This window comes from Mauremys mutica, chromosome 24 (genome assembly GCF_020497125.1).
Source record: "Mauremys mutica isolate MM-2020 ecotype Southern chromosome 24, ASM2049712v1, whole genome shotgun sequence".
In the NCBI taxonomy this organism is placed as follows: Eukaryota; Metazoa; Chordata; order Testudines; family Geoemydidae; genus Mauremys; species Mauremys mutica.
The window spans coordinates 2,285,337-2,311,165 of record NC_059095.1 but is presented as its reverse complement, the minus strand read 5'-3'; the positions used below and the strand labels follow the sequence as shown (position 1 = coordinate 2,311,165).

General features: G+C 47.6%; 1 protein-coding gene across 3 annotated transcripts in view; it reads right to left on the bottom strand.

The window, feature by feature from the left end:
* The window catches only part of SLC25A42 (solute carrier family 25 member 42), a 35,525-nt gene extending 9,732 nt beyond the window's left edge, over nt 1–25,793 (bottom strand). The window contains exons 1-3 of one of the 3 annotated variants that reach the window (XM_044998690.1): nt 25,699–25,793; nt 3,494–3,613; nt 581–692 (exon numbers count right to left, since the gene is read on the bottom strand). In XM_044998690.1, the coding sequence (XP_044854625.1) occupies nt 581–692; nt 3,494–3,577 (196 nt within the window). In that variant the 5' untranslated portion in view covers nt 3,578–3,613; nt 25,699–25,793. Of the gene's footprint in view, nt 1–580; nt 693–3,493; nt 3,614–15,857; nt 15,968–17,483; nt 17,577–25,698 lie in introns of those variants that run through there. The other 2 variants (XM_044998688.1, XM_044998687.1) reach the window with 2 other exon arrangements.
* Between the last annotated feature and the right edge of the window lie 36 nt (nt 25,794–25,829).

Sequence of the window (25,829 nt, the reverse complement as noted above, 5' to 3'; positions counted from 1 at the left end):
CATTCCCTCCTTCCCATATTCCCTGAGGTTATGGAGCCCAGTAGCATCTTTGTACTTTTCAATGTACGTCTCCAACCTGAAGAGTCTCACAAGGCCCAAACATGGAAACCCAATCCACTACGCCAAGTCTTCAAAATGGCATCACACACCCCTTCAGTTTTAACTGCAACACCTTACAATGCATGGCTGCTATATGTTTCGAGAACCTCCCTCACGCCCACAGACGATAAGAGCATGCCAGACCCACACCCACAAGCTCATCTTCCACTGAGAAACAATGGGCTCAGGCCTACACCACAGAAGTAAATGGCAAAATCCCTACGACAACGGGAATAGGATCCAGACATATGGGCTTAATCCTAACTGAGATCTGTGGCTGATTGTCACCTCTCGGGATCAGGACTTGTATCCCAAGCAGAAAACAAAGGTCTCGTGCTCCTGTCAAAGCCGCACAGGGTTTTTTGCAGGTTTAGGAAGAGCAAAACGTCTGAGCACAGATCAGCTGTACCGCTGACAGGCGATAACAGGCACTCTGTTCTTTTAGAAGCTGGCTGCTTTCTCAAGGGCTCACAGCATTCACCTTGAAATATGATTTTCGTCCTATCCAGCGGCGCTACTGCTGTTTTTGCAACAGCACCAGCCAATGCACCAGACATCAGGGAGTGGGTCACTTTCCTTTTCTCCGGGCTCCCCTAGGGAAAAACCAGCAACACAGAACATATTACATTGCTCAATGAAGGGACACAGTTAGGTGACTGGGATGCAAACCAACTTTTCTGTACATAGCGTCTAAGCGTATGCCTGCACGGCAGAGGTCTGAGCACTGAGATATGGGAACCAGAGTTAGCCACACTGGGTGCGACTGTCCCTGCTGCTAAGCAACACTCGAGTCATACCTGTATAGCTGCATCCCTGCTGGTGCTGCACTTACCCCGGTTAGCCCCAGAAAATCCTAAAGCCTGTCTCAAGGTTCTCAGTGCTGCACTAAGCTGCTCTACGAATTGTTTCCTAGTGTATTATAGGAGAATTTGTCTGTCCTTCCTAACCCCTTCAGGGCTATGAGCACCCAGGTTACAATCTGCACCCACCCTGCAAAGCAGATGGGTTAGAGCCTGTGGTAAAGTGAAGTCCTGGCTCTAATCTATGTAAAAAACCAGGTAAGGAAGCCTGGATTCAAAGCACGTATAAACCCAGGTAAAAGCTGTGTGCGGGTAGACGGTTTAAGGCTAAAAGCCGGGCACAATGGGGACATTCGTACAGCTGTCTCAGGGCTCTTGGGAGAACATTTGCTTAAATAGTATTTCAACATGTGGGAAACAGCAACTGGCAGTTCTTTGCTGCTCAGTTTCTTTAGTGAAGCCTTTTATTCACAGAGACTTGGACAAATGGAAACCAGTGTCAGGGCTTCAGAAACTCCAATACAACCCCCAAAATGCCAGTTACGCCAAAGCAGAAATTCAGCTGGACCCTGAAGAATAGAGATTAAAACTAGCTAACAGGGTACAAAGTTCCAAAGTCAATGACCTCTTACCCATAAGGTGGCTTGTCCCTTCCCTGCTAAGATCACCGTGGAAAGCACTGCCCCCTCCTGATTTAAGCCAAGTACTGAAAGCAAGTTTCTTGTTTTATTTTCGACCTGCACTTCCAGGGACACCACAGCGTTATTCCAGACTGGCCCCAACATCATAGAAGCGTGAGGCAAGACAAGTTTCTCCTGCGAGATCACGGCAAAGGAAATAGCTGGGTTCCTTACATGGTTCAGATGTCGAGTGCAGTTTGCTTTTCATATTACGTGCGCAGAAAGCAAGCGAAAGCGTTAAACATTGAAGGCAATGAACTGTCAGGAAAGCAGAGCTGAGTCTTGTCCACGTTAGCTTTTAAAGACATGGTTTAGGTTTGTATGGCAAGCGCTCTTTTCTCAGATGTATTTGCCCAATTTTGACTGTACTCCTTGGTAATGTTGACTCTGTTCCCCTCAACTAAAGATCTTTAAAACGCTTTGTTATCAAAAAATACTGCTCAATTGTAGTCAACTTCTGACCTCCGCCCGCCCGACCCTAGACACAGGCAAGAGGTGGGCTCAACTTCTGCCCAAGTTCTGGACAAATAAATTAAGGGGAAAACAAGCCGTAATTACTTCTTTATGCAAGTCCTGTATCAGCCACCCGCAGCCCTGGTTACGTTTGCAGGGTTCTTTACAACAGTCTGCTATGAGACTTCTGCGAGGGCTCAGCCCAGTACCAAAGGTGGCAGCACATGCTGCCATAGGTAGGATTCCCAGGTGCTGCCTTAGCGCCCAGAGAGCTGACAGTGCCCCTCTCTGGCTCCCTCCCCCTCTCTTCTCCGCCCACAGCAATCTTAAATTGACTCCAGACTGAGCTACATCCCAGCCAAGGCAGGAGAAAGGGTAAACCAGCCCAACACAGAGCCTCTGGAGGGGATGAGGGACAGAGTGAGCAGCTGGGAAAAAAAAAAAACCATTCCCAATCCTATTTAAACAGTTCAGCATAGTGCCAAGTTGTATGGAAGAGTATCAGGAGAACCTTGCTGGAAAATTCAGGAAGCGTTTCCAACCTTAGCCTGCTAGAGTCCCAGATAAGTAACAGTTGGAGTTGGCAAAACTTGTGTGGCTTGTTCTACAACGATGCTGTGGAGTCTCACTAACTCCGACCTACGCAGGTACGAACCCAGGAAGCTTGGGAGCAGGCAGCTACTCCCTGCACTGGCTCATTCTCAGAGTCACTTTTGTTCCTCTTCTGCCAGTTCCTTAGAACTGCATTTAAAAACCTACTACAGACACACACTTGCTTCCCAATCATTTCCTGATGCCAGCCAGGGACAAACTCATACATACCAGAGTTTGCTCCTCTCTTCCCCAGATTATTATAAAGGAAAGACAGGTTCTCGTGAATTTCACTTTGCCCCTTAGGTACGCCAGGCTTAACAGACACTGCATTTGTAAAAAGGACATTGGGGACAGATGGTTTGACCTTCACGTGGAATTTAAAATCCACCGATTCCATTTCTATTACTTCCTATTCAATACTTTAAATACTTTTCCTAATTTTACAACAGCAGCTTGACAACTACTGATACAACATAGCAAACACACTGACCTAAGGCAGGCAGAGGAGATGCTGGTTATTAGAGCAAAGGCAGGAAATCAAGACTTGTGGCTTCTATTCCCAGCTCTGCAACCAAATACACAACCTTGGACAAGGAACAAGTTCTCTGTGACTCAGGGGGATACCTATCTACCTCCCAAAGGGTAGGCAGGAGCCTGGAGGCATTTCATTGATGTTTGTAAAGTGCTTTGAAATCTTCAATGAAAGCCACTGTTGTATGGCATAATACTTGTAAGCATTGCAGCTGCTTCAGGGCTCCCCAAATCAGATGTTGTTTGCTTTTCCTTTCTGGAGTAGCAGCCAGCCAGACCAAACCTCCCCTTCTCCCCCTGCAAATCCATCACCCACACCCCCCTCCCCGCTCTTACCTCAGATAGAACATGGGTGGGTACAATTGGCTCCACGCCATTCTGTTTTAAACCCACTTGACCTTCCTTCACACCATTACCCATACCAGTCGTGCTGACTAGGCAGAAGAGTTGTGGCTCCTACATTTTAATACAAAAACAAAAAAACCAAAAGCAGTGGTTAAGTGAGAGTAGAAAGGAACATTTGGGTCTTGTTACCAGCTTACACTGGAGTACGCAACATGATCTGCAGCAGAGGCCACCTCCAACTGGTAAACCCATCTTAAACCACCACAAACCAGCCAGCTTCTGCTTAGTCTTCATCTTTGGCGCCATTGACAGTGTAACAGATCCATGCTCCAAGAGCATCTTTTTTACTTCAGTGGAAATACATAATAATTGCATCTTTATTCCTTAATATTTTAATAAGAAGGAAAAAAGTAACAGTCATTATGCTTGCTAACGTTACATATTAAGACGCCAACTGGTACTGACTGTTCTAAAGGACAAATTCCCAGAAGAGGCACCACAGCATTTCAACTGTTCTAAGAACCAAAAGAGAGAAAAAACAGGTTCAAAAGGAGATTTCTAGATTTATTCCCTGTATTTGTGTGTGTGTCTGTTGCCATCTGGCGTGTGTGTCATTGACATCCTCCTATTAATGTTTTCTGTTCTACTTCTTCCCACAAAGCATTTCAGTAGTAAATCGCATTACCCTTGCTAGGGAGTCTTTAAAATAGTCTATTGCATCTCTCCTCTAGAATGTATTTCTGCTATGGCCACTTTAACATCCCAGCTCTCGGGACGAGATCAAAACATGCATAATTTCCAGGAGCTAAGAATCAGATACTAGACTGTTTTATTCTATCTGTTTCAGTGAAGCATCCAAGTTGCCTAGAAGCTCAAGCTGATTGATCACATTGGACAAGGCACATTGAAATTTAAGACGTATGCATAGAAAATGGAAACAAAATTGTCCCAGCAATACTTTCAGGAAGTCTGGCCTGAGCAGCCGGGTGCTATTTTAGGAAAGTGATAGATCCAATGCATCATATCTGCCACAGAGACTATTCTGACAATGCCAATGATTTAAGCGCATAAATATAAATACGTAAGTGTCTCCAGAATTTCGTTTATTCACACTAGTTTCAAGCATGTGTGCACGGCAGAAGGTAATACAGAAGGTTTTTTCTCACTTTCATATATGCTCTCCAACTGTCTCATGAAGGGAAGCGTCGCCCAAACCTTTGCTACAGAAGCACAGTGATACCACAGATAAAGACCTGGAATATGAAACCAATCGTCATTCCAATTCCTAACCTTCTGTCAGCATCTCAGCTCTTATACTTTGAGTTTTATATTTTCTCCACAATGAAAGAGATTCAAGGTTACATTTAAAAATTCTAAGCAAGCAGCTTTTATCTGAGGCAGCAAGTTACACTAGACCTCTTCACGAGTGGGTCAGAGCGTTCCTAGGGGCATGACTGCTCCAACATGAGGAGACCTCAAGTTGTCCCATTTTGTTAAGTCTCCACTGCAGAGGGATCCCAGTCCCAGCTCTGCCACGCTCACTGTGCCCCCTCAGGCAAATCACTTCACCTTTGCCTTTGTTCTACACACGGGAAGGTGAGGCACACCAGCTGGCTGGTTGGAGAGAGGGGTTGTGAGGCTCTCTCAATTAGACCTAGATGTTCTTTTTATGAAAGGCACCGAACAAGCATTCTTATTGTGCTATTTTTTCCACATCATGGCCATAAAACACTTCCAAAAATCCCTTGGTCACTGCAGCAACACTAATGTAAAGTGAGACACAGAGGAGGTTTGTCTGTAATCACGCATGACCAATGTGTTCGTCAGGAAGCTATGCATGACCCATGCGCTCACTTCTCGAGAAGAAACAGCCCTGAGTATCTTCAACACCAGATGCTGTTTGATAGAGCTCTGGGAAGCTACGTCTTAGGACATTTACAACTCCTTAGAGTGCCTCTTTTAAAATGAAAGCTCTCAAGAGGGATAGCTCAGTGGTTTGAGCACTGGCCTGCTAAACCCAGGGTTGTGAGTTCAATCCTTGAGGGGGCCATTCAGGGAACTGGGGTAAAAATCTGGTCCTGCTTTGAGCAGGGGGTTGGACTAGATCTCCTGAGGTCTCTTCCAACCCTGATATTCTATGATTCTAAGATGCTGCCCAGAGGGTAAGGATTCAAAATTTCAATGAAAAAGATATGTAGTAGTCCAAAGCATGATGCAAACAAGCAATAGGAATATTTGCATTGAAGAGGTTCTATAAAGACACAAGCTCGAACACAGTCACATTACACGACGCAGATGGATATTTTCATGGAGATAAAGATCATGGTGCCAGCCACATTCTGTAACAAAGCAACTAGAAGGGAGGACTTGATTCAACTCGTGTTGCTTCGCAGAAGAGTCTTCATTTCCCATGTGCCTTGTGTCTAGTTACTGGTTGCCCTGCTCCCTGTTTCCCAAAAGAACTCATCATAAGAGTGAAAACCACAGGCAAAGACAGGGTCTTTCATGATCTCAGCTAAGGTAACTATAAGAACACAAGAACGGCCACACCGAGTCAGACCAAAGGTCCATCCAGTCCAGTATCCTGTCTGCCGACAGTGGCCAATGCCAGGTGCCCCAGAGGGAGTGAACCTAACAGGTAATGATCAAGTGATCTCTCTCCTAGGAAGGAGGGCGCCAAGGAAGCACAGGCCAAAATACAGATCCCAGATCCACTGAGGATAAAGGCTTGTCAATGAAACTCATGCTGAAGGGTCCATAATTTAGGTTCTTGACAAAGAGGACGAGAAGGGACGTAACCCAGAGGATTTTTAAGCACAGGTACACAAAGGATTCCAGTAGCCTGAGTGCGTACATCTGTAATTACGGCATCAGAGCCCTGTAACCCGACCTGAACCTGCTGGGACCTGACTACAAGTGTTAGGTCTGGGAGCCGGTGAACTGGGAAAACAAACAGACCCTCTCAGGCTCAGGTCAGCGCCCTTCCTCCTGCTCATGGAGTCCACGCAGTGTCATCTGCGTGCCCTGCTGCTGCCAGCCCCCGCCACCTCGCTGTGCTGTGGAGTGAGTGTGCCGAGGCGTCGCAGCGCCTCTCACTCCACAGCCCACAGGGGCCGGCAGGAACGGCCACACAGCCGCTGCCACACCAACCCCACGGGCACAAGGTGGCAGTGCTGACTCAGCGTCAGGTCAGAAAACGACTCAACCCTCCAGGGCTTGGGTTCGGTGGGCTTGTGTCCAGGTCAGGCCTTAAAGTTAGGCCCAAGCAGACCGCTAGGAGGCATCACCTTATTCAACTGTGTTCTCAAAGACAGCCTTGGTCACTGTTTAAGGCCCCGATCCTGCAAAACCTTATCGACAGTCCCAGCGACGTCAAGGAGACCACTCTCATGCATAACCGAAGCACACGTCTAAGTCTCCACAGGTTCAGGACATAGGAATGTTGACTATTTTCAGTCCTATTTGCTCTACAAACGTAGAACCACTCTGCGCCATATTTGCAGTCCCTGTGTGTCTTGTGCAGCACTGTGCATTAGACAGATTAGGCCGGGGTTAGCGGAGTAACAGCAAGCTGGCTGTACTTTGTGCAGCATGTTTCTGTGTCATTTATGCTGCAATAGCACACAGGGGCCCCGAACAAGGAGCAGGGCCCCCACTGTGCTAGGGGCTACACAGATTTGTAATGAGACGACATTCCCTGGCCAGGAGAATTTATAATCTGAAAGCAAAGCTTTTGGCCAAGGTGGGCTTCAAGACTGAATAAATTTAGCGAGTAACACACACATTGTGGCTTTGTAACAAGATTCTAGCCAGCCTGCTGGAGAGTGTCAAAGAGATCATGACATCTACCGATTTAAAATCTTGTGAAACCCACTCTTGTTTTTCAAGGAGCAGAAGAGGAGAAATTTCTCTATGTTCTAGCCAGATGGAAGGTGGAATTTACCTCATTAGTCAGCAATCAAATGCACAATATATTTTCACTGAGCACCCTCAAAAGAAGCTGGCTCTTAGTCACATTTATCCACACGCATGTGTTACAGACAAGTGTGTTACCTGGCTAGCTTACAAGCCACATATCTAGATTCTTTGTAGGCATCCTAAATATTTCGGCATTTACTAAAATCCATTTATGTAAGCTAAAATGATCTGTCTGCCCCATGTCTGTTACTGGATGCACAGTATAGACTATGCATGTTAAATTAAGCAGCACTGTTTGACTTCTCTCTTTAGCTCTGCTCATTGAGTATTTGAGCAAACTGCAGCCTCCAGATTAATTAAACTGTAAAATTAACCCTTCAAGAGGTCAGGTGTTCTGCTTTCTTAAAAGCTAGTTTTGGTAGCTCTCTAATTAAAGGAAGAGAGAATCAGAGTCAAGTTCTTCAAATAATGCAGACAACTCACTTGGTGAGAGGTTGCACAAGGAAGAATTTAGTTCATTGCCCAGACTGAACCCTAAGGGACCATGATCACGAGCTTTACAAATTGCTGTGCTTTCATGGGCTGTGGCATGAACCCTAAGGCATTGAGAGCGCGTTCATTAAAGCATTTTTTTTTTAAAAGGTTTCAAACTCATACCACAACTCATCGCATAAAGGTGGATTAACCAAGATACCATGCAAATTGCAATAATTGGTGACAGGAAGGGTTAAGCCTGAGTTCTCTGGATACGGAGAAAAGTAACAGTTACATTGCAGGTTACCAAGAGTCTCCCTTTAAACTGACTTCTCAATTCAACTTACTTACGAATAGTTTGACTTGATATAATCTGAGCTACAGTACACATGAAATCCTTAGCTGGGTGACCAGCTACCTCCTTTCCTGTTCTTGGCCCGCTGGCAAGAGCTAATCCTGCACTGATCACAAAGACACCCACATGGCAGATATCTATTCACTGCTTCACTAACACAGCTGTTCGGATGCTGTACACAGGTTTTGCAGTGCCCAGCTGCTCTTAAGCACGCCGACACCCTGGCAATTATAAAAGCAGATCTTGCTATTCCAGTTTACACATTTACTACTGTGGTCAGAATATAGCAGAAGACCAGGCATCCAGCACACACAAACTGGTTTGCAGCCTGTCATTGCCAAAACACATTTGCCCTAAAAATCCCCATGGGAGCTTAGTTCCATTGCAGGCCACTAACATTTCTAATAGAATGTCAATTACTCCAGTGTGAATGGCAGAGATATTACAAAGCAAATGCTCAGCAGTGTCAGCTAGTTGCATGTCAGCTGTGGTTATTTTCTAAGAAACATTTGCTTTCAGCTTGGAGAATGCCAGTGGTGACTATGGAAATGGTCTCGAACACTGGACGCGGAGTTCTGACTGACAGGCAGTGGCCTAACCATGCTGCTCTGACCAACGGAGGCATGCATCCCATGTGCACAGATTCCATTTCACAAGAGCAACAAGACAAGCAGTGCATTTCAAGTTAGTTGCGTTTTTCCAGCAGTTAAGAGTTACTGTGGCTTTGTGCCACAAAAAATATGCTGTAAACACCCAGAAATACAGTTGTGATTGATCCTCAGCAGGTGCAGTGATTGAAGAAAAGCAGGTCTGAAGGTGGAAAGCAGCTATTAAGAGTAACAGGCACAAGGCATGCAGGGACCTAGAAGGCATTTCATTCTATATTTAAAGCTCAGAAGTAGATGGCCAGTGACAAAGGGAGATTGGAACGAAACTGCTGCTAGTTTTTCCAACACAAATTCACAAAATGAGTGTAATAATTCACACCTACAACATGCCATTCACCCCCAAGAATTGCAAAGTACTTTATAAATGTATATCCATAGACAGATTAACTTCACCCACTACCGAGATGCAGGTACCACACGCAGACCAACACGTTTCATATGGGATCCATATTAGCTTATATCCATAAATGACAAATACTGCATTCAACTGAAGCTGCAGAGGAATTTAGGAGGCAGGAGGTAATTGCCTATGTTAGCTCAGCATATGCGCAATGTGCCCAGCCATTTGATGGTGTCATCAGTAGCCAGGTGGAGAGCTGGTAGCTCGCTGTCGGAATAAGTCCATGAGGCATTCGTCAAGGATATACGACAGTCTGAAGTTGACCACAGCTGCATTGCAGGTCATTAGAAAAATCCCATTGAAAGAGATTGACCGCACAGCTGCGCTGGCTGAAACTGGGTCAAAGATGACCACCGGTACCTTGGCAGATCAAAACATGGTGGACAGAGGGTTGGGTCTGTGACGAGAGCCTGATTAACGACTGTCATCAGTGACCACTCATTGCGCCAAGCAGATTCCACCATCATGTCGTGTGGTGGCATAAGTGACCATAAAGGGCATCTAGAAGACAGGTGAGGTGGCAGGGGGTGGAAGAGGTCTGTGTACAAAGGCAGATCGTTGTTCTCATGGATCTTGGCCAGCACCGTGACAGAGGCTCTCTCACGGTGAATATGGGGCAATTCTATGTTACTAAGTGTCGGTAGCCATGGCAATGGAGTTGCCCATAAAGTTCTGGTAACAATACGCATGGGTTTGTTAAGCTCTACATCAACCAGCCTCCTGTGAGATGAGCGACGCCAGACAGGAGAACAGTGCTCTGCTGTTGAACAGCAAAGAGCAAGGGCTGATGTTCTAAGCGTCCGAGCACTCAAACCCTAGGTTGAGCCAGTCAATTTTCTGAGCAGGTTGTTCCAAGGGCTGACCTTGGCTGCCGTCTTCCTCAAGTGGTTGCAGTACGTTAATGACCAATCCAACGTCACACCAAAGTAAACTGGGTTTGGATCGTGCTGCAGGTGTTGGCTGTTGAGGAAAATGTTTAGCTTGTGGCTTGCACTACGCAGATTAAATACACTAGAAACCATCTTGGAAAAGCTCAGCTGCAGGCGCCACTGACTACAATGGTCTGCCATGAGCTATTTTGCCTATGTTAAAATTTAACCAATACCCTGAGACTAACACCTGTTTTTGCTATAAGTATCATGTTTGCATCTCCTCTTCTCCCATCCCTTTGGGGTAGTTTTCCAGACTGTAAGCTTCTCAAGGAGGGAAGCTCATCCCCTTACATGAGGATATACATGAACACAACAGGACTCTGATCCTGATTATGGCCTCTAGGCACTATCATAATATAAACACTATCTGAAGTAGGAATTCACATCAGGGTGGAATTTCATTTGGATGCAAGGAAAGTTACATACCTAGCTCCCACTGCTACAAGGCTGTGCAAGCTCCATTCAGAAGTGTCGGACTCACTCACTGATCAATACCTACTTAGTTCCTGTTCAAAATCTCACTGATGACCATTCCTCCCCATCTTAGTTTATGGGCACTCACTTTGCACACATTTTCCCAGGCAAAGCGAACACTTAACTGAAGTTATTTAACATCAGTCAGGGAAGTCAATTGATTAGGTTTGCCTCAGTTGTAAAACTGAGTAATTGAGCTTGACAGAAAAAGGAGTGTGGTAATAGCTGAAACTCCAGAGGCTGAGGGCTTGTCTACACTGGCAATTTACAGAGCTGGAACTTTCTTGCTCAGGGGTGTGAAAAAACACCCCCTTGAGCACAGCAAGTTGCAGTGCTGCAAAGTGCCAATGTAAACAGTGCCCCAGTGCTGGGAGCTGCGCCCCTTGAGGAGGTGGGTTTTTTAGAGCGCTGGGAGAGCTCTGGTCGCAGTGCAGCACTGCGAGACACAAGGCACGTTAAAGCGCTGCTGCAGCCAGTGCAGACTAGCCCTAATTCCCTCCTTCAGGTGAAAGCCTCATTGATTTTCACATTTATCAAGCCAGTTCTGAAAAGCTCACTCCACAGACTTGGACTGCAGCATCACATCAAACACAGATTGACAGGATAGCTTTATTTTGTCAATTAATTGATCTTTGATTATTAGCAGGTAAATATGCCCAGTGGTCTGTGATGGGATATTAGATGGGGTGGGATCTGAGTTACTACAAAGAATTCTTTCCTGGGTGCTGGCTGGTGAGTCTTGCTAACATGCTCAGGGTTTAACCGATCGCCATATTTGGGGTCGGGAAGGAATTTTCCTCCAGGGAAGATTGGCAGAGGCCCTGGAGGTTTTTCACCTTCCAGCAAGTGACCCGTGCCCCATGCTGCAGAGGAGGATTCTTTGCACCTTGAGGTCTTTAAACCACGATTTGAGGACTTCAATAACTCAGACATAGGTTAGGGGTTTGTTACAGGAGTGGGTGGGTGAGATTCTGTGGCCTGCATTGTACAGGAGGTCAGACTAGATGACCATAATGGTCCCTTCTGACCTTAAGTCTATGAGTCTTATGTACAAACTTGACCCTGATGAACAAGGCCTGAAAAGTTTATGGACTTTCATCCTTTTAGCAGTTTGCACAGATGTTTTTTAGCACAATATTAATGCACTCTTCAGTGATTCATTAATAAATCACTGAACGGACCTTTCGTTACCAGAAACGTATCTTCCCAGTTCCAAAGTACAAGCAAATGCTGCTTGTTTTCCTCTACAGCCAAAGAGACAACCCTATTCCAACCAGGACGATGACATATGAGAAAGGAGATAAAAATTCCTTACATGGTTTTAGACTATCTAGCTTGAACTGAGAGAAAGTCACTGGTCATTGGGGAACGGTTATTTAAAAAGCTTAGTAATGAAGCCACCTGTGCTAGTCAGTGCTGTCCAGACCCCATGGTTTGAACCGAGCTCAGAACACCCGTTCCACAAAACAGAAAAGCTTGGCAACTTAAGAGACCACAACTGATTCTCTAAAGTGCAGCTGGGAACTCCTCACAATACCTGCTATAGCCAAAGACTGGAGACCAGTTCTTCACTGCACAACAAATAAGCAACCCCATTGAATTGGGAGGGGGAGAAATTAATGGATTAGGGAAATCTGAGGAGCCAGACGATCAAGGGGAAGGAGTACATGCTCTCTACTGGAGAACCCTCCTCTCGCAGAGAACCGTCGCCACAGAAAATGAGAGAAAAAGGAAGTTGCCCAGAAGTCTGCAACACTCTGGTCAGGCAAATGCAACCTTCCTACCGGTTGATTTTCCAGCCAGCCCTGACTTACAACACCCCTGCCACCAGGGGCACTGACACAGGGGGATCTGGGGGCCATGGCCCCATCACTTTTTACTGATTGTAAGGGTGAGCAACAGGGAGGGGCTGGAAAGGAGTGAGCAAGGGGCAGGGTCTGCAGGGAAGGGGCCACGTGGGGGAAGGGCCACAGTCCGGGTGCCGATGCCCCCCCAGTTTCAGAGAGCTTCTGCCTGCCACCCTAGTGCAGGGTATTTCCTTTACAGAAGGCAGAGACAAGAACACAGTTGAGGAAATTTATCACAGGTGACATGAGGGAGATATGACGCAGAGCTGCCAACACATGTAATGCCAGGGTCACTCACTCACCATACTCTGAATCATTACCACAAAACAAATGAGGTTTTACAACTCCAGAGGCACGCCTGGTGCTTTGCAGCATAAGTCAACACACTCCTTGCCCTGCAGAGCTTACATGCAATGCAAGGAGGGCAAAAGCTAAAAGACATTTGGGGAGAAGGAGCGAAATGAGAGGGGGAAGTCACGGGATCTGTTCGTTTCACATTTATCTTGTCAGCATCAAATCTCTGCTGGTGAATTAAGCATGAAGCCAGGTCCGAGCAGAGGGATGGGAACAGAGGCAGCAGAAAGCTAGCCTGGAGAGAGGAGTTTTGGGGAGGAGATGGAGGCTGTTGGCCCATGGGATGCAGCTGCAGAGACAGAAGCGCCAAGCCCCGAGCCGGGAGGAGGCAGAGGGTTTGTTAGGGTGAGCAGTGACGGCACAGAGGGAGAATACACGTCGGCAAATGTTACAAGAGTGACACGTGGTTGATAGGCATGGGCTCATCCTAACAGCCGTCTGCACACAAAAGCTCTACCTACACCTGCTTTTTACCTGGTTCATCACTAGGGTTCCTACAATAATAGAAATAATACTTGGTGGTCTAGGCTTAGATCAATTCCAATTAAAATGGCTTAGAACGTGGCTGTATGGCCTTTGGGAGAAAGCACAAAGGTGCTTGTTTAAAAATGTAACAGGGGGACGATGCAGGCGGCCATCATGGACTGACTGGAGGCAGGAGTCAACATTTCGATAGTGACGGAGAGATGGCAGGGAGCTTGGGGACAGGCTAGGAAGGGTTTTGAAAGTGAATTCAAGCAGCTTATGGTTTGAACCAATGGAGAAGGGGGAACCAATGGAGGGGTGACCTGGTCAAAGCAACAGGCTAGGAGAATAATCTTGGCAGCAGCATTCTGAACGTAGCCGCAATCAAGCTGTGAGATGCTGAGAATCTGAATGAGAATCTTACCGGAGTGGATGGAAAGGAAAGGTTGTAGCTTAAAGATACTATGCGGAAAGACTCTGCAAGGTTTAGACAGGGAGTCTGGAGGTGAGGGACTAGAAAAGCAGATTCCAAAGTAGCTATAAGCAAAGTGTTTCCCCCTTTCCTTACTGTTACTGATTGGAATACAAGCACTGCTAGTCTAAATACTTGCAATCTTCATCAGGCGCTATTTCAGTGCAACAGCTTTGATCATTATAGCCTCTGCCTTAAAACCCACATTTGTGTGTGTGTGTCAGAGCTCAAGATAAAACATTAACTCAGTCTTACCTCATTAAACCAAAACTGAAGTGGCTGTGCCTTAACAAAAACATTATTTTTCTTATTTCTCAACAGTGATGCTATTTCACGTTGCACACATGGTCTGAACTTTAGCTGGATCCAATTATTTCAGTTCATTTTAAGTGTGCTATTGCACCCTTTATATTAAGTTGCTACCGTGAACTTAAGCATCCATCCTGCCTAACCAAAGCACCTTGTACAACGCTGTTAAGATACATCCAGCTTGGTAGGCCCAAAATTTGACATAAAGGCAAATAATATTTTGACTGTGGTGCATGACAGCAAGGTCCAGTGGATTAAGAGCAGATCTGGGAGCAAGGAACTCCAGATGTCTAAAGTAAATCAGCCTGGGTTTTGGGGTTAAAAAAAAAAAAAAAAAAAAAAAAAAAACTTACTCCAAGTTTCACAAACTGTGCTTCTGCTCATCCCCTCTACAAAGCGGGGAAAATACCTTCCATTCCCTGCAGAATTGCAACAATTAATATTTCTACAGCAATTTGAAGAAGGAAAGCACATCAGCAGCATTAAGGTATTAGTGCCAGTTTTACATGAGAAAGAGACGTACATCTAAAGGGTTGGTCGGCTGGGTATATTTAGCAGCAGAATTACCAAGGGAAAGGTGACTGGTTCCTGGACCTTTCCAAACACTAAATTTGTTTGGCCTGGTCCATACTAAGCCCATGGTAATCTGCTTCAAGAGGTAACAATACACATTTCAAATCAGCACTGGCCACCTGGCATTGTATTTTCTTTAACCCCTTAAAGTCAGCATGCCAGGTACAGTACATCTATGAAACACCTTGCCCTGCATAAGTCAGCGTACAGCCATTGTGAACAGCTGCTGCAGTGTAAAGATGTTACTGTGGCAGAGGCTGCGAAACCAGCCTGGGGCCAGCAAGACGTCAAAGCTGGTGCTCTCTCTGCCCCAAGGACCCTGTCATTCTGTATACAGAGTTCCTGCTGAAGTAAAGGGGAATACTGAGGGAGAGCTGATTGAGAGAGACTGCAAGGATAGGGGGGTGGGGAGAGGGATTCAGTGTGAATGGCTGATTTCCAGAAAAATGCCAAGCACCCACAATTCCAGCTGAAGGCAATGAGATGTGCAGAGACTCTGTGCCTCTGACAATCCAGCTCTGGTATTTCAAACCAGGCACCTAAATTCAGTGGCCACTTTGGAAAATTTTGGCCTAATTTCTATGTTTAACAATCGGGTCATTTTTAACTGCATTCATTTTTAGATTGTGGGTGAGTCATACCAGCCCTGTAGAAACCCTTACAATACAACCTCTCTTCTCTGTTATTTTGTAACACCCACTGACTACTGATACCTCCGGTTCCCCTCATCACTTCAGCCATTAAAAAAAAACAAACAAAAAACCACGTTTCCAAAACATTTCAAATTTACCAACCACACAAACACCGGGAGCAAACGACCGCCAGAAAAAGCCTTGCATATTAAGACTCTGTGAAGCACAAGGATGCAACCTTATCTTCCATGTGAGGATGAACTTCAACCCACATTTTTTAGCTAGCTGACTAGCATATTCCTGTTGGTAATGAAGTTAATGAATGCAGTTACATCTTTAAACCCTCAGCACTACCCAAGAAAGCAATTGTCTAGAAGCTTGACATTTTATAATATAATAGCAGTAATGACTACACCTTCAGTGTAGTACCTGGCATATTCAGCAGAAGCACAAAAACAATAAAATGGCACTGATTAACTTACATGACCCTTTCCAGCATATCCTGGTTTTTTGTTGTTGTTTTTGTTGTGTTTCACCTTTAAGACTAGTTTGAGCATGTTTTCCCACTTCCATATTTGGAGGCAGAGCCAGGGAAGTGGCTAAACTAGAGTGGGATAAGGGAGGAAAGATTCAGAGCGCTCAGTACTTCATGTGTTACTTTCTAGCCCTCCAATATCTGTCCCTGAGCAACAACATCCAACCCCATATTCTTCCCACATTTATTTCAGCTTACAAAAATGCACTCATCTGGTGGTCTGGAAACACATATCTGAAGGAGTATTTGGCTTGAACAGAGCTTTGAGATTATCATATTTAAAGAACAGACACCTGATGCAGAAGATTTCTGTATCTGATGTATTATATTTTCAGATTTGGTTTTAAAGTGTTAAACGTGACATTCACAGGGAAACTGTGCCCCTTGAACACATATTGTTTGTGCAGAAACTTGATGGTGGCAAGAACAGGAATAGCAAGTAGGCCTTTTACCATCAGAAAACCATGGGGGAAGGGAAGAGAAAACAGAATTATATCAGGTCAATACATTTGCTCAATATCTCCTCTTAATACATTGCATCCGAGAAGTCCACTAAGAAACTATTCCTAGTTGTTGGCCAACTGACCAGCACAGTAACTCAGCTTTACCCTTCTATTGCCAAATTTGACAGGAAGTTAAAAAATACTATGCAGCTTATCACCTGATCATTGACCCAAAGACAAAAGGAGAGGGAAGAGAGGATGGGTGGGAAACGTTGCAAAGTGTCCCCCAAATGCGCACTAAGATGCTTTATCACCAGCAGAAAGACAACCTCAAACAGATCGGAGCTTGCATGCTCCAGGCTGACAGAGCCAGTGATCTGATCCCTCTGACCCACAAGCCAGCTCTGTCCCCTAACACAGGGCCACCAACAAAGGAGGGTCAAAGGAATATTTACACAATATCACAGAGCTAATTCATGGAGGGGGCTTGTCTCATAATGAGGGAGGGAAATGGGTGCATCAGGAACACCCCTAACTCCTACTTCAGGGGCCCACGTAACTCAGAAATGGAAGCGAGAAGGTTTCAGGTTTTCCCCTGAGAGCAGAGTGCTGGGCCAGGGTGCAACTCCCCCCACCCACGGAGCAGGGGCTTCCCACGATGGTATCAGATCCCGCGGGTGCCGCTCCCCCTCTCGGCCCTTAGCACCCGCTAAGCGCCCAGGGGGGCTGTGGTTACACCTGAGCCCAGGGGCAGTTACTCACCTGGCTCCTCCGCAGCTAGGGGGCGGCTACCCCCGGCTCGGGGCTTTTCCCCTCCAGCAACAGGGGGCAGCCAGCACCTCCCCAATACAGTACTGGGGGGCGGGGACAGCCGGGGACACCCCCCATTCGGGGCTGGGGGGCAGGGCAGCCGGGGGGACCCCACAAGGGCTGGGGGGCGGGGCAGCCGGGGGGACCCCCCATTCGGGGCTGGGGGGCGGGGCAGCCGGGGGGACACCCCCCATTCGGGGCTGGGGGGAGGGGGCAGCCGGGGGACACCCCCCATTCGGGGCTGGGGGGCGGGGCAGCCGGGGGGACCCCACAAGGGCGGGGCGCCAGTCTCCCCTCCCCCAGCGAAGCGCCGCACTCACCGGCTCGGTCCAGCTGGGTCTCCGCGCTGCTGCTGCGGCCGCGGCCTCTTGGGTCCCCCGCGCTGCCGTAGGCGCTGGGCGGGGCTCCACTGCCAACCGCCAATCAGTGCTGGGGCTGAGGGGCGGGGGCGGCATTCTGCCCGGTGAATGGCAGCAGCCCCAAAGACGGACAGCTTCGTCAGCCAATCAGCGAGGGGAAGACGGGCTGGGGGGGCTGGGAAAGGGGGGCGTTGGCAGCTGCGTTCGCCTGCGTGTGCTGGGCGCTACCCCCTCCTTCCCGCCCCGTTGTACCGGGTACTGCCCCCTGCAGTGCCTCTCACTGCCCCGCCCCCCTGCACTGGGCACCGCCCCCCCACTGCCCCGCCCCCCCGCACTAGGCTCTGCCCCCCCCACTGCCTGCTCCTCACTGCACTGGTCCTTGCCCACCCCACTGCCCCCTCTACTGCCCAACCCCCTCCCCCACTGCACCCTGCACAGGTACAGCCTGCCCTTCTGCACCCTCTACTGCCCAACCCCCTCCCCCACTGCACCCTGCACAGGTACAGCCTGCCCTTCACCCCCCCCCCGCACCAGGACTGCCCACCCCCGCATTCCCCACTGCACCAGACACTGCCTGCCCGCCTCACCCACCCCTCACTGCCCACTGCACCCTCTACTGCCCAACCCCCTCCCCCACTGCACCCTGCACAGGTACAGCCTGCCCTTCACCCCCCCCCCGCACCAGGACTGCCCACCCCCGCATTCTCCACTGCACCACCAGACACTGCCTGCCCGCCTCACCCACCCCTCACTGCCCACTGCACCCTCTACTGCCCAACCCCCTCCCCCACTGCACCCTGCACAGGTACAGCCTGCCCTTCACCCCCCTGCACCAGGTACTGCCCACCCCCGCATTCCCCACTGCACCACCAGACACTGCCTGCCCGCCTCACCCACCCCTCACTGACCATCTCCCACTGCACCAGGCATGCACCTTGCGCTGGGCTTTCCCGCCCTTCACTGCCCGACCGCTCACTGCTCCAGCCACTGCAATCCTGTACTGGATGACTAGCTTACTGCATGTTCTTCACAGGATCTTACTCACTACATGTACTCTTCTGCATCATGCTCGTGGTGCAACCTTGCACTATACAATGGATCGCGGTGCCCACTCACTGTGAGCGGCTCACTCCCCCCACCCATGGAGCCACACTGTGCTGCACCCCACTCCCTGAGCTGTGCTCTGCTCACTCTAGTTCACAAGCTGTTCAGTGCTCTTTGCTTTACTGCAGTGTGACATGTAGTGCAAATATCACACTAATGCTTTACAACTCAGACAAAAACAAAAAAGAATAACTCCAGGCTTAATTCCAGGAGTGGGGCATTCAAGGACTCAGTATTGTTATTTATTTGGTTTGCAATAGTGCCTGGAATCCCCAGTCAGGGCCTCATTGTGTTAGGCACTGTCCCAGTACATAGTCCCTGCCCCATGGCAATAGGATCTGGTAACTTTAGTTCAGTGGGTATTTGTCGTGTGAGTTTCTTTCAGTTGATATCTTTTGTTTCCTGCCATTCCCAAAGGAAATTCAGGTAAAGCAAAATTTAGGACAGAGTGATCTTGTTTTCTCATTTATGGCCATCCTGCCTCTCCCTTCAATGACATACACATTCTCTCACATCAAGCTGCAAGGTCAGGTGAAAACAGTCAATCCAAATAAGAGCTGCAGTGCCGACTTCAAGTGTGGAATTGCAGATTCCACTCAGGATTAGCCAAGAGCTGGAGTTGTTTTGACATGATAAGATCTTCACAACAGTACTAGGACAGGGCACGGAGTACAATTCAACGAGGCTTCAACAGCATAACAAGATGTACAGGTGTCTCAGGACTCTGTCAGAGGCAGATACAATCCAGCCAGGATGGGGTTAAATGGTGTATTTTGGGGGGAGATACCCTGTATCCAGCTAGAAACAGATACGGTCTTTGCGTCAGGGACTGTCTCTCATGGTGTCAGCACAGGACCTAGCACAATGGGGCTCTGATCTCAACCACTGTAAAATACATCATAAGTAGGCTTGGAAGGTTTAGAGTTTTGTCAGTAAATGTCAATTTCACCATACAAACATAAACCAATTACAATAATATTTCCATCCGTGATAACAGAAATTTACAGATAGGCAAAGTACGAAAAATGCTGCTTGAGTTTGATTTAAGGCTATTTTGATACGTGATGCTGCAATTTGTGTTTCAACCGTTATAAAGCTTTAAACTTTTGAATCTCAGTGTCCACTCTCATTAAATAACTGTCTGACCCCCTTCTATTGTCTGATCTCCCCCGTAATTTCCCACAACTGTGCAAATATAAATCAATAAAAATGGGGAAAAAAGCTTAAAAATAAACATCCATATTAGCCATCAAAATTATAAAAAATAAAAATCAAATTCTGCCAGGCCTGACCCATCCGAAATAACAATAATTTAGAACTGAATAGGAATTAGCTCTGCCACAGACTCACTGGGCAAGTGACTTTGCATCTCAGTTCTCCATCCGTCTGAGGGGGGCGCATGGTCCAGGGGCTAATGCAGTGGGCTGGGAGCTAGGACTTTGGGGTTCCATTGCTGACTCACTCTTTGCCTCAGTTTCCCCATAAGGATAATGGCACTAACTCACTTTTGTCAAGTGCTTAGAGATCTCTGGATAAAAGATGCCTATAAAATTGATATAATACAACTATTTCATTTTTTAGTAAAAGAGAGAGAATAATCCGGGTCTCACGAAGCTGCTGTGACACTTTGTCTTTGCCAAGTGTGTGGATAGCCCAAGATGAAAGGTTCAGTGTAACAAGCTGCTAGTCTCACTGCCCAGGCGAGTGAGCCAACTGCTGGAAAACAGAACAGAAAGTGCCGTCCATGTTGGACAAACAATTCCAAAGCATGTTGACATCCCACATGCTCTGGAGCATCGGAAGATTCCGTTCAATTTAATTTTCCAGCCCTGAAAAACAAAGATAAACGGTGAGCCTGGGAGAGAATTAGGGCTGATAACAAAGGGCTTAATATGGAAAGCAAATGCTTTCAAAGCTGAGGTCTATGGACTGGATGCAAAGCTGGCAATCAGTTCTGAATCAGCAAATTACTGCATAATGCCTGGAATTCAGGGCTTCCTTTAGGGCTTTGGACAGAACCAGTATCTCAGATTTCTATAGTGACTTTCAATCCAAAGGATCCCAAAGCACTTTTCACAAACTATAGGGGAATCACTTCACATGCTCCCAAAATGCAGCCACCCCTGGGGTGGAGAACCAATTCAGGACAGCAAAGAGGAACACTGCTTCAAACTGCATCTGCAAGAGGAACATAGGGAGGCAGAACTCGAATTCAGCCAGCTTCTGTACCCGAGAGATAGAGTCCCTATAAACATGGTTACATGCTATGTTACTGGGATATTCCTGCCATTTACATATCCTCCAGGAGCACTTCTGAGACCCCCTGCCTGAGACAAACCCTGTCATCAGAGCAGAGGAGACAGCCATGCTGTGGACCTTGAAGGCCAGCCCTGGCTGTACTTATTTGCCTAGGATCACAGAGACATTTATTAACATCTGAAGCCAGAGCTTGGGCAGGAAGGGCCATTCAGGACAGCAGTTCCTAGGACCTTCTCGGGGACCTAGGCTGAGTCAGCAGAGCTTGTCCTTGGAGCACCCGCTGTGTCCTACCCCCACGTACTCAGTCACTGACCAGGGGGCTTATGGGGAGGCTGGAATTTGCAGCAAATGCAGCAGGCTAGAGCAATGAAATTGCATAGGAGTTGGGTAGCAGTGAAGCCCTGCACTGGAGCTCCCCATCAGGATAGGGACCCCTCACCCACACAGTGGGGCCCCAGTTGCCCTGCTCACTGCAGCCTGCCTTGGCTGTCACTTAGCTTCCAGCTGCAGCTGGAGGAGTGGCGTCTGAGCTATGTAGCTATGGATGATCTGGGAGCTGCCTACCTGAAAGAGGTGAGACTGATGCAACTGCAGTCAGTGGAGGCGCTGGATCTACCAGCCCTTCTCTTTGAAAAAAGGGAGCTAGTGGCAAAGGGTTTCCCACAGGGGGTCCTTGGGTTAGGGCTCGGTCCAACAGAGGCTAGATTTGTCACCCTATAAGGTATGCTGCAGAGCCATTGATTTCCTCAGCCTTTAGATAAGGGGGTGGGGGAGTGCATGGATGGAGGAACATGAGGTGGACAGGTGTCAAGTATTCTATCATTCTGGGCATTATTTCTAGAGCCCTGCAAAGCTGAGATATCCGCGGACCATGTCTGCAGATTACGGATCGGATGTAGATACAAATTTTGTATCCGTGCAGGGATACTGGTCTGGTTTCTTCGCCAGTTCATCGGGATGTTGTACGCCTGGTTTTGGTATACGTGTTAAAGGCCATGAAAGCAGCTGGAACTCCTGTATAGACCCTGACATAAATTAAACTGGACTCAGAGAGCAGCACCACAATAAATTATAGCGCGCTGTTCACCTGCAGATCGCAAAGCTCTTTACAAAGTGGTCAGTGTTGCTGGGCCCGTTTTAGACAGACACACACAAGGGAAGTGACTTGCCCAAGGTCACCCAGTAGACCAGGGCAAATCTTTGTCTCCTGAGTTCTAGTCCAGTGTTCTACCTACTAGGCATCACATCTGGTGCAGACATCTGGTGGCGCATGCAGCTCCTGCTTGTTTGCATTCTGGGAGGTGCTTTCCAATAAATCCAGCAGTCTGCAAACTCTGACCTGAGGGGGATGTACTTTGGCCAGATTGTCGAGGAATCCGTCTCTAGCAAAACTGGAGTGGGAGGAGGAACGGTACAGCCAGGAAACAGATCCTCGTTTGCTTCAGGAGTTTGTATAATTGCTTTTCTCCTTTCTGAGCACAACTATCTGCATTTTTGCTGTCAGAGTTACAGGACTCCTGTCACGTCAACCCCAAATCATGAATTCCATCCCCCTCCAGCAAATCATGAGATTGGTTTAAAACTCATGAGATTTTAAAGTAATACATTTTGGATTTGGTGACGCCTGGGCCTGGAGAGGGCATCATTTCAAGCTTTCCTCTGCCACCAAAAGGGCTAGAAACTTACTGAAACAAACTGAAAGCTGAGATTCTCTTGTAATCCAATGACTCTGGGAGCTGGGGCTTTAAGGACAAGACCAAAGATCACGAGACTTGCAATAAAATCATGACAACAGGCAAGCTTGGGGCTCTAAAAGGAAGAACTGAAAGTGCAGGGGTCAAAGAGACACAGCAGGGTGGAGATGGGGGTCGTACCCACTGGAGAGGCCATTTCAATGGCCAAGTTGCTTTTTTGATGATTCCACGTTGCATTTCAGCAGCACTTCTCATCAGAGGATCTCAAAGCACCTTTAGGCCTCCCCATTGGGAAGTAAGGAAGTAGGATTATCCCTGTGTTACAGATGGGAAACCAGAGACACTGAGTGGCAAAGTGACTCACACAAAATCACACAGCAAGTTAGAAGCAGAGGTAGGAACGGCACCCAAGGGTCTTAGCTCCCAGACCCCTGCTCTCGATCACAAGATAGAGGTCCACTTGATTTGTTCCTAGCCTTATAAATTGTGCCTCGTTCCCTTTAGCCAATAACCTGACAGATCAACCATCTCTTGGCCCTGAAGATCCTTCTGTTATTTGGTGTAAGGCAGGAGCCAGTCTCGGACACAGGCCCCTTTCCCCGCTGCATCTGTCTCTGTCTGTAGCTCTAGTCAAGCTGATTTCTCAGGTGATAAATTTAACTTCCCACATTCCCATGGTCTGAAAGCTGCTTTCCCAGCTGGGGAATGTGAGATTGTTGTGAGAAGAGCTTCCACGCAAAATAAACCCCCCATTGCCTACCACTGGAAGGGGTGAAAGCCCTTAGTAGAATAAAGGCTTCTGTGTCCCCGGGGCCCCATGGTCAGCGATGGGATGGAATTCCTGCAGGAGCGCCCCAGAACTCAGCGATGGGTCCAGCTGGGCTAAAGGGCATGTGGCTGCAATCTCATATCTAGTTCCATCCCCCACTGGTCCCATTCTTCTTCACTGGATCCTGGCCAGGTCTCACTTTAAAGTTCATTTAGCGGCTGGGGAAGGGTACTGGCTTGGCAGATTTGGAGCCTGATGTCCTCTGTTTATCCACAGAGCAGGAGCACCAGCAGGGCAGGCTCCTCCCAAATTTATCCCCACCTGTGGTTAGGCAAGGTGATGGTAATAACATCCGACCCCATCTACAGCTTCCACCGCCATTCGAGGGAGAGCGGGGTGAGCAAAGGGGACTTGCATGTCTGGAATTCCCCAGGGCAGATGCACCCTGAGGAGAACAGGAGTTCAGTCCCTATGGTCCATTCAATCGGTGGCCTGTTTGCACAGTCTGCCAGTGCAGGTGGGATTTTAGTGTGTGATGTGGGTTTTAATCGCCTAGGAAATAGACTGAGACCCATCAGCTCAGTTCATACAGGAGCTACGGAGGAGCCAGCAGAGGGAACTGACCAGGAGCCTCTCACAGCCGAGGTGGGAAGTGAAATGGCAACCTGGAAAAATAACACTGCAGATTCCATTCTTGATCCCCTGAGTCAGTCAGTCCCCTTTGACCAAGAGGTGGAGAGGGTGATGCTGGGTCTCCGCCCTGGTTCGTGGCCTTGCGCTATTTAACATTTTTATCAATGACCTGGAAGAAAACAAAATTATCACTGATCAAGTTTGCAGATGACATGAAAGTGGAGGAACAGAGAAATAATGAAGGAGACAGACCCCTGATACCGAGCTATAGGATCACTTGGTAAACGGCGCGCAAGCAAACCATGTGTGTTTTAATACGGCTCCATTTAACTGTGTACATCCAGGAACAAAGACCGTACGCCACATTTACAGGCTGGGGAGCTCTGTCCTGGGAGGCAGTGAGTGGGAAAAAGGTTTGTGGGCTGTAGTGGAAAGACATCTGACCATGAGCAGCCATTGCAACACTGTGGCCAAAAAAACTAATGTGATCTGGGATGTATAAAGAGGCGACTCTCACAGTGGAGAGGGGTTTTATTACCTCTATATTTGGCACTGGTGGAACTGCTGCTGGAATCCTGTGTCCAGCTGTAGTGCCCCCAGTTCAAGAAGGAGGTTGATAAATCAGAGACAGTTCAGAGAAGAGACACAAGAATGATTAAAGAGTTAGAAAACCTGCCTTAGGGTCATACACTCAAAGACCTCAGTCTAATTAGCTTAATGAAGAGAAAGTAAAGGGGCAACTAGATTATAGTCTGTAAGCATCTACATGGGAAGAAATATTTAATAGTGGGCTCTTCAATCTATCAGAGAAAGATCTAACACGATCCAGTGGCTGGAAGTTGAAGCAAGACAAATTCAGACTAGAAATAAGGTGTAAATTTATAACAGTGAGAGTAATTAACCACTGGAACAACTTACCCAAGGGTCGTGGGGGATTCTCCATTACTGGCAATTTGTAAATCAAGACTGGATGTTTTTCTGAAAGATCTGCTCTAGGGATTATTTTGGGAGGCCTGTGTTATCTGTGTGTGTGTTTGGGGGGTGTCAGACTAGATGATCAAAATGGCCCCCTTCTGGCCTTGGAGGACAGGGCCATCAATGGCTATTAGCCAGGATGGTCAAGGATACAGCCCCATGCTCTGAGTGTCCCTAGCCTCTGTTTGCCAGAAGCTGGGAGCAGACAACAGGGGATGGATCACTTGATGATTTCCTGTTCTCTTCATTCCCTGTGAAGCACTTGGCATTGGCCACTGTCAGAAGTCAAGATACTGAGCTAGATGGACCCTTGGTCTGACCCAGTTTGGACATTCTTATGTTCTTAATCTATTGCTCTATTTCCCTGCTCATGGATTTCCAGAGAACTATATCGATTGCACATTTCAGCAGAGGCACAAGGGCTCAATCAAGAGCATCCCTGAATAGTTGCCTAGAAACTCTGTGATTCCTAGGGTGAAAAGGGCCAGACAATGTGGCTGCTCCCTGAAGGCCCATCTCTGAAAACCCATTGATGCAACCACTGATCCCATCTGAATGTCTAAATCTAACAATAAACCATGTGGCTGGGCCACGCTTGGGTTGGAATGAGTTGGGTTTGTTCATAATTTGATTTCTAGAGATGGCCACAAACCAAAGCCCCCCCACCACCACCATCCAAACGCTTCTGCGCTTTGGATCCAAACCTGGATCCGGGTCTGAATTTTGCAAGTGGCCCCGTTACCTCAAATACAGGCTCAGCCAAACCCCCAGATCTGGAGCATCCCCGACCTTTAGGCTTTTTGAAATCTGTCTCAAGATCTAAATTTGGGGGCGTGAGTCTGCCTTTGCTGGTTTCCGTAGGAACATCTTGCC